General features: G+C 39.3%; 1 protein-coding gene across 1 annotated transcript in view; it reads right to left on the bottom strand.

Moving 5' to 3' along the window:
- Positions 1-18,127, bottom strand: part of SGPP1 (sphingosine-1-phosphate phosphatase 1) — a 36,623-nt gene extending 18,496 nt beyond the window's left edge. Inside the window, exon 1 of the mRNA XM_060004433.1 lies at positions 17,308-18,127. Coding sequence (XP_059860416.1) covers positions 17,308-18,003 — 696 coding nt within the window. The 5' untranslated portion in view covers positions 18,004-18,127. The remainder of the gene's footprint in view (positions 1-17,307) is intronic.
- Positions 18,128-18,362: the final 235 nt, after the last annotated feature.

Raw genomic sequence — 18,362 nt, 5'->3', positions numbered from 1 at the left:
AGCAAAACAAAAAAATCACATGATCATCTCAATTGGTGCAGAAAAAGCATTTGACAAAATCCAGCACTCCTTCCTAATAAAAGCTCTCAAAACCTTGGAATAGAAGGGAACTTCCTTAACGTGATAAAGGGCATTTATGAAATATCTACAGACACTATTATGTTCAATGGTTGAAAGACTGAAAGGTTCCTCCCACCCTGCTTTCCAAGATTAGGAACAAGACAAGGATGTCTACCTCTCACCATTGCTATCTAACACTGTATTGTAAGTTCTAGCCAGAGCAATTAGGCAAGGAAAAGAAATAAAAAACATCTAAATTAGGAAGTAAAACTATCTCTATTCACAGATGACATGATGTTAAAAGCAGAAAATCCCAAAGAATCCACAAAAAACTACTAGAGTTAAGAAATGAATTCAGCAAGTTGCAGGGTACAGGATCAATGCACAAAAATAAGTTTTGTTTCTATACACCAGTGATGAGTAATCTGAAAAGGAAATTAAAAAAACAATTCAATTTACAAGAGCACCCAAAAGAATAAAATACCTAGGAACAAATTTAGCCAGATAAATAAAAGAATGGTATACTGAAAACTACAAAACATTAATAAAAGAAATTAAACTGAAAACTACAAAACATTAATAAAAGAAATTAAACACCCTTACCTTTGACAGGATATATTTATGCATTAGGATATATTTTATGTATATTCTATATGTACATATATATTACAAATACTTATATGTACGTAAAATAATAGTATTTATTTTAATTATTGTCTAGTGTCTGCATATAGTAAGCAGTCAATAAATACTTGTTGAATGAAGTAAATGTAAGCCTTTAGCCACTAAGAACATCAGTCTTACAGTAACTCATTCAAGATAACTCGGGGTCAAAAGCCATGGTATCATTCAATTCCTGGCCTCAAACCTGGGCTATGTTAAACTTTAGTTCTAAGAGCATCTCTGGAATTCACCATGATAAACTGCAATCTGAAAATCCTGTTGAGTAAACTAGGAACTTCCAATACTTGTTTTAGAACAAACATTATTAGGTAAGGATTCTGTAGCTTAAGCTTTTAAAAGTAATATACACTTTCTAAAACAAAGTAACTCAAGTTGCATAGAAATATAAAAGCCACTTCATTCAACAACACAATATGAACTATATTTTCTACACTAAAAGCAAAAATAAATAATCAAAAAAATTTAATCAAAATAGCATGTTTTCCTTCATGGTACTTTCCACACCAGTAGACTAATGTAGAGTAATATGTCGGTTCAAATAGGTAAAACAAAATCTGACCCATATACAGTCATTTAATGTACATATTAATAAAAATGTGTACTAAAACATTTTCAACTCAATCTACTGTTTTGACCTATACACATTTGTTGTCATCTTAGTTACTGTTTCACTGTCAAACTTTTATATCACAATTTAGCAAAAGAACTCATCAATAGAACTTAATTATAATTTTAAATGTCTTTTATATTACAAACCACAATAAGGACATACTATTTATTAGCAAACTAGTTGATGTGACCTTATGTTAACAAAATAAGTCCATTTCCCAATTCCTATTATAGGGAAGGGATTTGTGAGGAAAAAAGATAAGGGCTACATGTAATATTACATAGATTGCATCATTTTAGAGCTGCTAAAGGAAGCTCTAAAGCCCACAGCTTTCCAGATAGTTAAGGTGAACAACAAATTCTTAATTCCCTCTGCAGAAACCAGAGTAGAAACAAAAGAAATTTAGTAAATCCCGTCTTCCAGGCAGTATCCAATTCATTAATTCATTATGATTGTAACCTGTCAAATCATTTTTAATCTAATTGTCTCTTGGATAATATAGCCTATTTGCTCACAAGGTCCCAGAAAATCTCTCCAGTGTCTAGTACAGATTCTGTAGAGACTTTTTTTTTTTTTTAATTCCTAATTCAAATCTCTAGGGTTGGGAGCAAATCTAGTCTGGGATGACAACAGCTCTTCTGGAGCTGCCTCAGCACTTGGGAGAGTAAGTGGAATAAAGGCAATTAAGTACAGTAATTTTCAAAATGCAAAAGGCATTGCAATAGAAAACTCAAACTGGATTTTTTTATACCCCAAATTCAATTCTAGGCAGATGTTAGAAGAAATGTGTGTGAGTTTGTTTTCTACTGAGATGTTAATAGATTAAATAATTTAACGTACAATTTACCATGTACAGGCACTATTCTAAGAGCTTTACAAATATTAGCTCATTTAATCATCAGAACAACCCTAAGGGGTAGGTGTTCTAATTTAAATGACACAGGCAGAGAGAGGCCCAAAATCAAACAGGTATTAAGTTACAGAGATGAGATTCAAACACTGGAAGTCTGATTCCCAAGTCTGAGCTCTTAACCACTATACTAAGCTGTATAAAGTGTATTATTTGTTTAATTCCTTGTATCCCTAGGATCAAAAATACCACAGATACATTTTACTTAGTTTTTCTTAGAATGGAGGCTAGGTACAAACTTCACTTAATTGCAAGTACAAAGGATCGTACACTAATTCCTCTCCCCTCTCTTTACAAAATAAGAAACAGACCCAGCAATGCTAAATAACATTTAGTATTATATTCTAGTGGCCTATTCTGATGATTTTTCCAATTTACCATGCTTATTACTTTACACTTTTATCACTACACAAATAAGTTATAATTTTGAGTTTGGTAAGGGTTCCTAGCTTCTATTTTCTTTTTCTTAGAGAATGTTGAGCTTTATCTGCTGAATTTATGTTATTTCCTCTAAAAAGAATGTTTTTACTTAAGTCTTTAGATCTTATCAAAAAGGATGAAAGAGGGAATTCCCTGGCAGTCTAGTGGTTACGACTCCTCACTTTCACTGCTGAGACTGGCGGGTTCGATCCCTGGTTGGGGATCCTGCAAGCTGGGCGGCCAAAGAAAAAAGCAAAATGACAACAACAACAGCAAAAAGATGAAAGAAAAATGTACAAATCCTTCCTATTTTCAAATCAATAAAAAATTACCAAACCCAAAACAGATTACATGACCTCCTAGATGTTTTTAATTTCATGCCACTATCTAATCTTTTCATTGCAAATCCTATCACAGAACACTTATCTAAACATTTCCTTCCGTTATTCTACCAAATGTTTTTACTTTTACTGATATGCTTTCCTTAAGTATTTATCACTCATAATTGGAATTATGTTTTATATTAGGACATTTTCCATTCACACTCACTGATGTCAGTAAGTTAATAAAATTACTTACAATTAAAGCAGTTATAGGGCTGCCCTGCTGGCACACTGGTTAAGAATCCGCCTGCCGGGCTTCCCTGGTGGCGCAGTGGTTGAGAGTCTGCCTGCCGATGCAGGGGACACGGGTTCGTGCCCCTGTCCGGGAAGATCCCACATGCTGCGGAGCAGCTAGGCCCGTGAGCCACGGCCGCTGAGCCTGCGCATCCGGAGCCTGTGCTCCGCAACGGGAGAGGCCACAACAGTGAGAGGCCCGCGTACCGCAAAAAAAAAAAAAAAAAAGAATTCGCCTGCCAATGCAGGGGACACAGGTTCAAACCCTGGTCTGGGAAGATTCCCACATGCCGCGGAGCAACTAAGCCTGTGCGCCACAACTACTCAGCCTGCGCTCTAGAGCCTGCGAGCCACAACTGCTGAGGCCCACGCGCCTAGAGCCCGTGCTCCACAACAAGAGAAGCCACCGCAATGAGAAGCCCGCGCACCGCAACAAAGAGTAGCCCCCACTCGCCGCAGCTAGGGGGAGCCCGCGCGCAGCAACAAAGACCCAAAGCAGCCAAAAAAAAAAAAAAATTAAATTAAAAAAAAAGCAGTTACAAAGACTGTTCTTAGTAGAAGTCAAAAAATTTTAAAGTAACTTAAACATGGGACAAAGGCAAGCACCAAGAAAAAATATTATATTTTCTATTTGAGGAATGGACAGTGTTTAGATGAACAACAAAGGACAGGAAGAACACATTAATGATACATCCTGCATTGTTCTCATACACTGCTAGTGGAGTAAAAATTGAGGCAACCTTTCTGGAAAGCATTTTGTCAATACACAATGAGCTATAAATGTTCATATACATTGAATCAGTAACCTCTCTCCTAGAATTCTTCACTAAAGAAATAGAAATGAGGGCAAGGATTATATATAAATATGTTTATAATAAAATTATATATACCATACAACAATGAATAAATCAACATTTATTGATAATAAAGTAGTGCTTAAAATATCAGTTTTTGGGAATTCCCTGGCAGTCCAGTGGTTAGGACTCGGCGCTTTCACTGCCGAGGGCCTGGTTCAATCCCTGGTCGGGGAATTAAGACCCCATAAGCCACGCAGCGAAGCCAAAAAAAATAAAATAAAATATCAGTTTTTGGAGCTACACAGACCTGGATCTAGCCACTTACTACATGCATTTATTGGGACTCTAAAAATGTAAATAACAGATATTAAATTATCTTGAAGGGAAAAAAAGAGATGTATCTGTAAAGATACAGAGCATCTCACAGGACCCTATGGCAGAATGAGGCTAAGCTTCAAGAAGAAACTGGAATTATAAACTGGACGGTCACAGGACCATCTCTTCTCTTTACATATCCACTTCATTCTTCTTTTTCTGCAGACTAGTTTCTCTGTTCTTCAGTCCACATGGTAGATAAAACTTTCTGAATTCACTACTTCTTCATTGAGGAACCTGCCCAAACAGTACTCTTCTCAGTTCCTGATGGGCAAGAACACGTAGAGAAAATATGGCAGCCCTATAGGTGAGGGAACCTTCAGAGGGCTGGGAACTCGGCAGACTCTCCGAAAGGTGCCTACTTCTTCAGGTGTGGGACCATGGGCTAGTTTTATAGTCTCTTTGCAATGCAGTTTCCTTGTTTATAAAGATAATAATATCAACAGTAAGGACAACCCTATAGTATAAAAAGTATTTTGCAGGAATATGAAAATATTTCATTCATTAATAGTTTTCTAGGAATTTTTACTGATAGAAAATTTATGACAATGTATTACTCAGAATTCTTTAGAGAAAAAGAACCAATAGGATGTATATGTATACATATATATTGAGAGATTTATTATAAAGAATTGGCTTTATATTGGATTTATTTTAAGGATTATGGAGGTTGGCAAATCCAAAATCTTCAGGGTATGAAAGCAGCCTAGAGACCCAGGGAAGACTTGACGTAGCTCAAGTCCAAAGGCAGTCTGCTAGCAGAATCCCTTCCTCCTTGGGGGAGGACAGTCTTTTTTCTCTTAAGGCCTTCAACTGATTGGATAAAGCTCCACCCACATTATGGAAGGTAATCTACTTTATCCAAAGTCTACTGATTTAAATGTTAGTGTCTTTTAAAAATATCCTCACAGAAACATCTAGAATAGTGTTTGACCAAAAATCTGCGTACTGTGGCCTAACCAAGTTGACTCAAAATTTACCATCACATTATATTAAATAAAAAAAGAATAAAGTCCGCATACAATATGGTCCCAATTATTTCAAAATTGTAAGGAAATAAAGTTAACACTAGCTTTTTCCTATTCTTCTATTTTCCAAGCCTTCTATAAGGTTCGGTACTTATCCCGTTTATCTTTAGTAGCATTTAACAATATTAACTACTTTCCTTTTCCAGAATACCCTCTCTTTCTTTCACTTGTAGTTTATAGTATATTCTTTTTATGATACTGTCCAATCTATATGCCTCTCTTCTGCAAACATCCCCACTTAGACCCAGCAGTGTGGCCCTGGAGACATGCTCATACTGTGTGATCCTGCTCTCTTGACCACAGCCCCTGAATCAGACACTTGGCTCTAGGGAAGCAAATCCATTGGCTGGGCTGAGCCGATCAGATTCTTTTTCCTAATAGTAATAAAGTCAGAAAGTCAGTCAGTCTCTGTTACGTGCTTGAATTTGGAAATGACATAGAACTAGGGGTGAGGCTGACATACACATGCCAAAGTACAGACAGAAAAGAAAGAAGCAGAAATGAGAGACCATGCAACCTCAAGAAACAAAGATGGATGGCATGCCTTTAGTTCTGATAGCATTCCAGAGCCTAGCTCCAATCCCTCATGAGACCTGGTAGCACTTTCTTATCCTTGACTTCCACGAGACAGCCCCCCTCTAGCCTTCAAATAACGTTTTTTTGTTTTTTTGTTTGTTTGTTTGCTTGCTTAAGCTAGTTCAAATGGGTTACTAGAACACTGCACCCCCACAACACACACACACACACACACACTCACACACACACACTCACACACACGCTGCCTTAGTTAGACAATCCCTAAGATATCCTCTTAACCTCTCGAACTGCTACTTGTCAGATTCTGTTCCAGGTTCTTTTTACTCTATCCATTCCTTAAATATTGATGTCTTTAAATTTTTTTTTCCTATAGACCCTCTGTTCTTCTTACTCTGTATCCTCACTGAGGGCAATATCATCCACTCTAATCACTTTGTTCTGCACGTCTATGTTGTTGACACCAAACCTGTCCAGGTCTCTTTCATGTATACAGCTGCCTCCTAGATAGTTGCAAATGGCTGTCTTACAGACATGTCAAATTCAACGTATCTAAAACAGAACTCATCTCCTCCACGCTCCTGCCCCTTTCCACAAATCTGACCTGATTTCAATATCTTCTATCTCTATAAATCAAACTAATATTTCTCACCTTTCCAAATATCTGGAAATTTGGGAATAATCCTTTATTCCACTTTTTCCTCTTTACAACCACACCCAGTTAATCACCATGCCTTGTCAGTCTACCTCCTAATAACTCTCAAATTCACCATTTCTCTCTACTGCCACCTAAAGGTCAGGGGCCAGCAAAGTCTTTTTCTGTAAAGAGCCAGAAAGTAACTATCTTGGGCTTTGTGGACTATACAATCAAGGTCACAATTACTCAACTCTGCTGTTGTAGCACAAAAGCACCACAGACAATTATGTAATGAATGAACACGGCTGTGTTCCAATAAAGCTTTACTGTATAGCCCCTAAAATTTTGAATAATATAATGTACACGTGTCACAAAATATCATTCTTCTTTCGACTTTATTCAACTATTTAAAAATGTGAAAACCATTCACAGTTCACAAGTCATATTAAATCAGGCAGCAGGCCTGTCCGCAGTCTCCTGATCTAGGTCCCCATCATCTCTCCCTTACACTGGCAGAGTAACCTCTTACTAGGCCTGGCTTACCTGCCTCCAGTCTTGCTTCTCTCCAGTCCATTTTCCATCCTACAGACACAAGAGTATTGCTAAAACACCAATCTAATCTCCTTGAGCAAACAGACCATATTTGTTTTAGTCACTCTGATATCTGGAGGGCTTATGTTATTGCCTAGTACTTATTAGAAATGTGAAGAGATCATATTTGTGGAATTGAATGTCATTACCTTGATTAAAGCTTTTCAGTCAATGAGAAGGAAAAAAGTGTACAACTACAACAGAACTAATATACTTGTCATTATTCTCAGCTGAGATGATTTTCCCTATAGAGAACAGATGAGACTATCCTACAGATTATTAAACTAATGGCGAGTTGAACAAAGTTTATATGTGATCAATGTATAAAAACCAAGGGCATTTCTATATTCCAGCTACAAAAAGTTAGAATATTTGAATTTTAACAAGATATCATTTACAACAGTAACAAAAATAAATAAAGTAACTAGAAATAAATCCAACAAAAGATATGCTTGATCCATATGGAGAAAATTACAAAACTTCATGAAATGCATTTAAGAAAACATAAATAAGATTTACCATATTCAAACATAAGAAAATTCAAAATTGTCAGGCTATCAATTCACTCCATATTAATTTATAAATTCATTGCAATTTCAGTAAAAGTCCAGACAGGTTTTTACATGGAAATTAAAGGGCTGGTTCTAAACTGTATATTGAAAACAAATATTCAAAAATAGCCAACACAGTCTTGAAGAATATGATAGAGAACTTTCATAAACAGATACCAAGACTTATTCTAAAGCAACTATACCAATTAAGAAAGATGATAATATTGCTAAGGAGAGAGACAAACAGGCCAGTGAAACAAAACAGAGAACCCAGAATTAGACCCATACATATATGGGAACTTGATATGTAACATAAGTGGCATTATAGATAAGTGGAGAAAGGATAAACTATTCAAAAATGGCACAAGGTCAGTTAATTATTTATATAAAACATTACATCAGATCCATACCTCACAGCACGTACAAGGCAACTGAAGGTGGATCAAAAACTTAAATGTGAAAGGACAACTTTATCTTTCCAATTAATAAAAAAAACCACAAAAGGATTTTTCTTTTAGAACTAGACAGAATCGAAAGTACACGAAGATAAATAAAAACAGCAAGAATTCTGAAAAACTATAAAACTACAATAAATGTAATAGTATAGTACTTGCACAAAATATTAGATATATCAATTCTAAATCAAATTATGGACATAGACCCAAATATATACCTATACTTAATATATGATAAAAGTGACAGTTCAAGTCAGTAGGGAAAAATGGATTATTCAATAAATGGTGCCATTGGGAAATATCAAGTTGGATTCCTTTCTCAAAACAAGAGATGATTCAAAAATTTAAGCATAAAAAATGAAACCATAAAAGTACTATAAGAAACCATGGTAGAGGGGGCTTCCCTGGTGGCACGGTTGAGAATCTGCCTGCCAATGCAGGGGACACGGGTTCGAGCCCTGGTCTGGGAAGATCCCACATGCCGTGGAGCAGCTAAGCCCATGCGCCACAACTACTGAGCCTGCGCTCCGGAGCCTGTGCTCCGCAACAAGAGAGGCCGCGACAGTGAGAGGCCCGCGCACCGCGATGAAGAGTGGCCCCCGCTCACCGCAACTAGAGAAAGCCCTCACACAGAAACGAAGCCCCAACACAGCCAAAAATAAATTAATTAATTAAATTAAAAAAAAAGAAACCATGGTAGAAAGCCATCCTAATATTACACAAAATTGCGAAACTATGAAATAAAAGATTGATACATAGGTCTTCCCTGGTGGCGCAGTGGTTGAGAGTCCGCCTGCCGATGCAGGGGACGTGGGTTCGTGCCCCGGTCCGGGAAGATCCCACATGCCGCGGAGCGGCTGGGCCCGCGAGCCATGGCCGCTGAGCCTGCGCGTCCGGAGCCTGTGCTCCGCAACGGGAGAGGCCCGCGTACCATAAAAAAAAAAAAAAAAAAGATTGATACATAAAAAGAAAAATTTCTCCTTGGAAAAAAAGTCAGAAGAGAAGTAATGATTAGGGAAACATACTTCCAAATCACACCACAGTCAAAAGGCAAATTTCACCACTACATAAAAGGCTTCAAAAACTAGTAAGTGGGCTTCCCTGGTGGCGCAGTGGTTGAGGGTCCGCCTGCCGATGCAGGGGACACTGGTTCGTGCCCCGGTCCGGGAGGATCCCACATGCCGCGGAGCAGCTGGACCTGTGAGCCATGGCCGCTAAGCCTGCATGTCCGGAGCCTGTGCTCCGCAACGGAAGAGGCCACAGCAGTGAGAGGCCCATGTACCGCAAAAAAAGAAAAAAAAAACTAGTAAGTAACCCAAGAGGAAAAAAAAATACGTCCACACAAAAACTTACGCAAAAATATCCATGGCAACACTATTCAGAATAACTAAAAAGTGAACTCAAATGTCCAACAACAGATGAAAGCATAAATAAAATGTGGTATATCCATCCAATGGAATATTACTCTGCAATAAAAAGGAATGAATTACTGATACATGCTATAATATGGATGAATCTTAACACATTATGCTAAGTGAAAGAAGCTATTCACAATAGACTACATATGTACGCTTCCATTTGCATGAGATGACAATAGTAGGCAAATCTCTAGAGTGGATTAGTGGTTGCCTAGGGGTGCCTAGGGATTGGGGGAAAATAGAGAACAACTGCTATGGGTATGGGGTTGCTTTGGGGGATGATGAAAATGTTCCAAAGTTGATTGTGGCGATGGTTGTACAATACTATGAATACACTGAAAGCCACTGAATTGTATATTTTAAATGGATGAATTGTATGGTATATGAATTACATCTCAGTAAGCTATTATATGTTAAAAAAAAAACAGTAGAGGTAAGAGAATTTCTGTTTCTGCCCATAAATGATTAACTGTTGTAAAAGAAAACAAAGCTATTCCACTGTAAACAACAAGAAAACTAGACAAATTATATGAAAGAACTGTTTTCAGATACTGGAAAACAAATAGCACAGGACTGTGATTCATGAGAAAAGGGAAAACAAATGAGATGAGCCCTATGACTGCCCTGGCTTGCTGCTAGAGGCAGTCTCCAGGCTGTAGCACAGGAGGAGGAAGCAAAACAAAGTCCAACAGTCTCACTGAGTTGAGGGGAGAGAAACAGGAGTTCCCAGAGATCAAAGCAGCAATAATTTTCAAGAGAGTACTGGAGAGAGGACTCTGCACAGAGAAAGAGCCCCGTGGGGGTGAAGGGGTCTCTGCAAATCACTGGCTGAGTACTAACCTGTGCACACACGGGATGAAAATCCATCAGGCTTTTCTATTGGAAAGCAGTAGGCCAAATAATTCCCAAAGCTTACACAGGCCTGTAATTGCTTTCCCACCAGGCAGAGTGCTGAGGGAATTGGGTAGTCTTTGGAAGGTTATCACCTTAGAAGTGAGGCTAAATTAGCTCTAGACTATGGTTATTCTAGACCCACTCTAGCAAGCCTAAAAAGATTAAACTGACAAGTAATTTAATTGTACACTAGACCAAAGACCCAATAGGAACTTCCAGATATAAAATATATAGTATCTAAAATCATATCTCATTCTACTTGATGAGTTTACCAGAAAACTAGGCATTGCAGAAGACCAGTGAATTTGAAGTTGTAGCAATAGAAACTATCCAAAATGAAGCACAGAGAGCAGAAACACTGCAATCGTCATCATCATCTTCTTCATCATCGTCATCATCATCATCATAGCATTAGTGATTTACAAGTGACCAGTGTTAAACAAATCTAACATACATGAGATTGAAGTTCCAGAAGGGGATGATGTGAGAGAAGAAGGCAGAAAAAAATATTTCTAGAAATAATGCTGGAACACTCTACAAAAATAATAATGTATTCTGAGTATTATAACATATGTAGATGTAAAATGTACGACAACAATAATACAAAGGAGGGAGGGCTTCCCTGGTGGCGCAGTGGTTGAGAGTCCGCCTGCCAATGCAGGGGACGCGGGTTCGTGCCCTGGTCCGGGAGGATCCCACATGCTGCAGAGCGGCTGGGCCCGTGAGCCATGGCCGCTGAGCCTGCGCGTCCGCAACGGGAGAAGCCACAACAGTGAGAGGCCCGCGTACCGCAAAAAAAAAAAAAAAAAAAAAAGTTGGGAAAAGGGAAAAATGAAGTATACTATTGCTATACTTGAAATGGTGTAACATTATTTGAAGGTAGAGCAAGGACTTAAAGAAAAAAAAAGAAAACCAAAGAGGTATAGTTTTTAAAAATTAGTAAAATACCAACAATCTGATAGGAAAAAAAATAGAGAAAGTCTTTGAACTGGCAGTACTGGAATAGTCAACTTTTAAATAAATTACGCTGTTAATATACTGGAACATCATGCACATGTGAAAAAAATCAGATAGCTCTCTGTATAAAACATGGAAAATGCTAATACGGAGAGGCAATATAACAGTAGTATAGTGTCACTTCATAGCAGAACTGCCTGGGTCTGAATCCAGGCTCTGTTAGGTACTTGCAGAGTCATTTTGGGCTAGTTACTTATCTTCCCTCTGCCTCAGTTTCTTCTGCAAACCAGTGACAATACTCATGGGATTTTATGGAGATTAAAAGTCATGTAAGGCATTTAGACAATCGCAAGCACAAAATTAGTATTCATTAATTTTTGGGTAAAAGAAAAGGAAAATCTCCCCAATATATTTCTACATTAAAAAAGCAAGGTCCAGAACGGTATGTTGCCATTTGTATGAAAAATAAACTATATAAATATATGCCTACAAAAGTAAAGACTATCTCTATAAGACTAAATAAGAAACTTCTAACAATGAATCCCTCTGGAAATGAGATTCTCATAGCTGTGGAACAGAAAAAGAAGAGAAACTGTACTCTCCTCTTCATATTTTTATGTAAATATTGAATTTTCTACAATCTATTACCTGTTCAAATAAATTAATTTAAAATGAAGATTTAATAATAAGTACTTACAAAATCAGGAAAATGTGCATTTCAAACACAAGTATCATACTAGGTAAAAATAAATAAAGTAGCGAACCAATTTGATTTTTTAATAAACTGTGTTTCTTCCAAGAATTACTATAATGATCAGTTTCCTTGGCTCTTGAAGTCTTTTCTGGTCTCTCTCATTTGTGACCTACTTTTCTAACTGTTATGTCTTGCCTTTCTTTTATTGTTTCATGATCTCACAGATATCTTCCTTTTTAATCTACAATAAACTACATTATGATGGAATATCTTATGTTCTTTTTTTCCCCAAAGACTTCATTATGCTTAATTTTTTATTTATATTAGGAAGATAGAGGAAAGGAAAGGTGATCAAATCAGCATTTGATTTCAGTCAACAACTTAATGTTTAAAAGAAATATTTGTCACTATTGCACATGTATGTACACATTATTTTCTCAAGGTATATAAAAGCTGTTTTTGTATTTTAAGAACACACATATCTATTTCAAAAATTTTATTATTGCAAAGATTATTTAAAAATCACAAAGTATGATATGAAAAGAGTTTTCTCTGTAAGCTCTGGAGTTTGTCTGTAAGTTTAAAGACAGCTTGTGGGACTTCCCTGGTGGAGCAGTGGTTAAGAATCCGCCTGCCAATGCAGGGGACACGGCTTCGAGCCCTGGTCCGGGAAGATCTCACATGCTGCGGAACAACTAAGCCCGAGTGCCACAACTACTGAGTCTGCGCTCTAGAGACCGGGAGCCACAACTACTGAGCCCTCGCACCACAACTACTGCCCGCACGCCTAGAGCCCATGCTCCGCAACAAGAGAAGTCACTGCAATGAGAAGCCCGCGCACCGCAATGAAGAGTAGCTCCCGCTCGCTGCAACTAAAGGAAGCCCGCGTGCAGCAATGAAGACCCAATGCAGCAAAAAATAAATGAATAAATAAATTAAAAAAAAAAAAAAGACAGCCTGTGACTCACTAGCTATGTTACTCTAAGTCATTTATCCTTCCTCTATGTCAGTTTCCTAATCTGTAAACTTGTATTAATAGTAGGACCAAACATTGGGATGTTTTAAGAGCAGACTAAATGAGGTAATAAACATTTCAAACAATGTCTGACCCATAGTAAGACCTTAATAAATGTTAATAAAGATAATAATATAACTATTATTATTATTAAAAGTAGTGAAAGCATATGCCCTAGTTGGGAATGGTAACCCTATAGGTAACACGTATAGGTTACCTATAGGTAACCCTATAAAATGTGAGATGTCACTAATTTTTTAAAAATGAAATTCATCTAAAACTTGCTTAATGTTATTAAATTAAATATATAATTAGAACTCATTATATGCCATATTATTTAAAAATTAAGACTTTATTTCTGGAAAGAACATGCAGACATAAATACAAAAGGAGTGCTTTATTTTTTATTTTAGATTATTCTTCAAAAGACTATGTTCTTAATATCTGATGTCCCTTACTTCTTATTTTTTTCCCAATTCAGACTACAAAAAATTCCAACAAATAATATGAGAGCAATAATCATTATCTTGGCCAATGGATCAAGCTATTTAATACCTGGAGAAATGCCATAACACTTTCTATCTTGCATTACTGGAAAAAATTCTTCCAGCATATCAAATAATTGTTTGGAGCCATACTGTTTCAATCTCCCTTTTTGTATTATTAACATATCTTTACAAGATTCAAAGAATCGAACTGCAAAAGAACTGAGACAGCAATGTTGTAGAAATATAAAATATATTCTAAGGATCAAGAGTTGATTTTACTGGCTGGAGGTTGGTTTGTTCGTTCTGCGGACCAGTCCCTTAATTTAAGAAAAAAGTTAATAACTATGAAGAATCTAAGGGGACTTCCCTGGTGGCGCAGTGGTTAGGAATCTGCCTGCCAGTTCAGGGGATACAGGTTCGATCCCTGATCCAGGAAGATCCCACATGCCGCAGAGCAACTAGGTCCATGTGGCACAACTACTGAGCCTGTGCTCTAGAGCCCGTGAGCCACAACTACTGAACCCACGTGCCACAACTACTGAACCCGGGCGCCTAGAGCCTGTGCTCTGCAACAAGAAAAGCCACCGCAATGAGAAGCCCGCGTACCACACGAGGAGTAGCCCCTGCTCGCTCCAACTAGAGAAAGCCCACGCACAGCACTGAAGACCCAATGCAGCCAAAAATAAATAAATAAATAAAATTTAAAAAAAAAAAAATCTAAGGAATCAGACTTCCTTGATATTTTTGAAGGGACTGAAGAAAGTACATTTTTTCCTCAAAAATATTTGGGGAATTTCAGTAAAATGCAACACCCCTCACTTATCTAATGGATCAGAATCTCTGGGGGTAAGGTGCAGAAACTGCACGTTACAGAAGCCCCAAGTGATTTTTCTGGCTTACTGTCATTTTAAGAACAAATGAATAATGAAACAGAAAAGGTTCATTTAAAAGGCTCCATGTGAGTGAACCTTGTCCAGATTTCAAGTTAAGAACATGAAGTGAGGAGTGAGTGAAGTAGTTGTCTCAAGCCAAAGGGATGGCATATGAGATAACTCAGTTTCCAGAGACATTTCAGCATCCTAGGCACTAGAAATAAACACACCTGTCCTGAATAAGCAGTAGGAGCACAAGCAGATGGAAACAACTGTCAACCAAAACTGCTATTAATTAGAAAAACACTAGGCTTGCATTGTTTAATTCTTATCCCACTTTCCAATATATATTTTTTTCATTACCCACTCTGGAAATATAAGCCTTCTAAGTACTATAATACTAACTGGCAGAGAAGAGGACCAAAACACCTTAAGCAAAGGAAGGTACTTTTGTTTTCAATCAAAACAAGGATTTTTTTAAAAAGTAAAAAATTTAAAAAGTCATTTTGGTTTTTTGTACTGCATTATTACAACCAAACATTTATAAACACAGAACTTTCATGTACAGGAGTCTTTCTTTCAAAACAACTCACCAGGGCTTCGCTGGTGGTGCAGTGTCCCGATGCAGGGGACACGGGTTCGTGCCCCGGTCCGGGGGGATCCCACATGGCACGGAGCGGCTGGGCCCGTGAGCCATGGCCGCTGAGCCTGCGCGTCCGGAGCCTGTGCTCCGCAACGGGAGAGGCCGCAGCGGTGGGAGGCCCGCGTACCGCAAAAAAAAAAACAACTAACCAAAGACAATCATTCAAATTTTGGAAGTTTATTCAAACTTCGAGTGGACACGTAAAAGAAGAAACAATTTTCCAAGATTAATTCTAATGTAACTGGTCAGTTTCCACATCTGTAAAATGACAGTTTGAGACTAGGTGATTTTTAAAGTCCTGTCTAGCTCAAATTCTAAAACTGTAAGATATATAAATTCCTCAAACTTTGAATTAAATATACTAGGTTGTTCAAAAACTGTAATGTAAGCATATTCTGATAATTCAAATAACCCTGAAGTGTTAAAATATTGATAGCTGCATCCCATAAACAATCCAGCAGTACTGTTTTCAGACTTCCGGTTAGCATGTGTTCTGAATGAATGATGAGCGACAACTACTTTCTCTTTCTTGGACTGCTAATATTAATAGCTTGCAACATAGCTACTCAACGAGGAGTTACAAAAGGCTCTATCATTATGGAATCTGGAAAATCCATAAAAATAAGAGAAACATCATTAGCTAACCAGTTAATATGATAAGTCAATGACAGTTTTAAATTCTGAAGCATTTAGATTAAATAAACTTGAGATATTTATCTATTATGCAAAACAGGCAGCACTAATTTACAATCTGAATATTACTGTGTATCTCCTTAGGTTAAACTTACTATATACATTACATACTTTCCATGTTCCTGTAAGAGAGATGCACTGCACAGAAATGTCCATGAGGACAAGGGTTTATCTATACTGAAATTAAGCCTGAGATAAGTAAGCTTACCATAATGGAGTTTTATACAGAATGTGTATTTCTCAGTGTGAGATGATTTTGTGCTGTAATGGAAAAAAAATCAAGGAAGTCTGATTCTTTAGATTCTTCATAGTTATTAACTTTATTCTTAAATTAAGGGACTGGTCTGCAGAATGAACAAACCTCCTTACAATTTAAAAGGCAGATAACTAACACAACATTGTAAACCAACTATACTTTTTAAAATAAGAATTTTAGAAAGACAGATAAAAAATCAGTCTAAGAATAAATTTTGCTTCTATATAAAAAAAGAATTAGCTTTTAAATCTAAGTAACATTTACAGACCATGAAAAACTGAAAAATGGGAGGCCAGAAGAAGTAGGCAAAATATAAAAGTTTACTGTTAAAAACTCATCCCCAGCTGTCAGGCTGATCTTGCTGTCATATTTACCATTTTTACAAACCCACTAGTCTGACCAAGAACCCTAATTTTAAGAATAACTTTAAAACCATTTGTAAAGCTAATTCAACAATAATACTGTAGCTCAAAGTGATAGTTCAGATCAGTGATCCAAAAGCTAATTAAACTGTGTCTATCAGCAAATTAGCAACCACACCCCTTTAAAAGAGCAGTCAGGCGGTGCTCCATTAACTTCCACAAAGGGTGGCTTTCATTTAAAATTCATTACTTCACTGCTTGAACGACCATGTTTGTTTCATAAACATTGTCTCGGGATAAAGCCAATGACTTTACCTACGCCTGAAACAGAAATCAGTCTGGCGAAAGGCACCATATAAAACGGGTGAATCTTAGTCACCCAACTATTAATTATAAGGACATTACATTAAGTAATCATAATTATATTCTGTGCATCACATTAAAATCGCTTAGAAACTCAACCAAAGCCCGATGATAATGTATTACTCCACGAATAGTGTTTACTTTAGGTTCCAAGAAAGGTATTACTATTAAAATAGAGTTTGACGACTAAGTCTGAAGGTTTCCCCCATTGCTTCATTATTTTTTTAAAAGCTAAAAAGGGCCTGTTTGCGGGTACTGTGAAAACCTGTGGGAAGAGAGGTTTGGGAGGGGAACGGCCAAATTCAAATAACTGCAGACAGCAACAACGGCTCGGAGTCCTTTAACTCCCCTAGGCTGAGCCGGGCGAGGACAGGGACCCTTACCTGCCAGCGGCCATAGGTGAGGAGGATCATGGAGATGGGTATGGCGGTGCCGGACATGGCATGGGTGGAGGGCATGCTGTACTCTGAGTTGTAGAAAACCTCCAACTTGACCACGGGCGGCGAGGCGGGCCGCGGCCAGCGGATGATGTCCTTGGTGCACTGGCCCAGGTACATGGCCAGCACCCAGATGACCACGAGCCTCCGGCCCACTAGGGCGTCCAGGTTCCAGATCCAGAAGGGGAAGAACAGGATGTAAAAGAGTTCATTGCCCAGCTCCGTGCCGAAGCAGAACAGGTAGTAGAGAGGCATGTTGCTCACGTGGGCCAGCTGGCCCTCCTCGCCCGTCAGCGAGTTGCGGCGCAGGACCCCCGCGCGGCGCTGCGAGGCCGGGCCCAGCTCGGTCGCCCGCCCGTTCCGCACGCCGTTGGGGGCGCCGCCGCCGTCTGGCTTGGCTGGGCACTGATTGCGGTCGCTCCCGGGCGGCGGGGGGCCTCCGGACGCCCCCAGCTGCCGCTCTCGGCGCCTGGATTCTCCGGCGAGGGGCGCCTCCGCCTTCTCATCCTCCCTCGGGTCGGCGGCAGCTGTGGCGGTGCGGCTCACCGGCGCTTCCACCCCGCACAGCCGTTGGAAACGAGCCACTTTCTGAGGGTCCTGCAAACTGCCGACCAGCTGGACCAGCCGCTGCCTCAACGACATGATAACGGGACCGCGCGGTCCGCGGGCCGGAGGACGGCGGCGGGAAGGTGGACCGGCCGCCAGTGCAGCCCCGATCTGTCTCTGCGCGCCTCGCCGGCGGCGCCTCCCTCCACCCGCTCGAGTCTGCCGGGTGACGGCGCCACAGGCCTCAGCGGCCGCGCGCCCCCGCCCCGCGCGTCCCCGCCCCGCGCGCCCCTCCTTTGCCGCGCGCTCCGCCACTGCCCGCGGCCTCCACGCGCCGGCGCGCGCCGCGCCCCGCCCCGCCCCCATGGCCACTATGGAAGGGGGCCCGGCCGCTTGGGTCCGCCCCGAGCTCGCACGGGCGGCGTCAGGGCGCCTGAGGCTCGGCGGGGCCGCGG

This window comes from Delphinus delphis, chromosome 2 (assembly GCF_949987515.2).
Source record: "Delphinus delphis chromosome 2, mDelDel1.2, whole genome shotgun sequence".
Taxonomy (NCBI): domain Eukaryota; kingdom Metazoa; phylum Chordata; class Mammalia; order Artiodactyla; family Delphinidae; genus Delphinus; species Delphinus delphis.
Note: the sequence above shows the minus strand (reverse complement) of the source record. Positions and strands in the feature narration are given on the sequence as shown.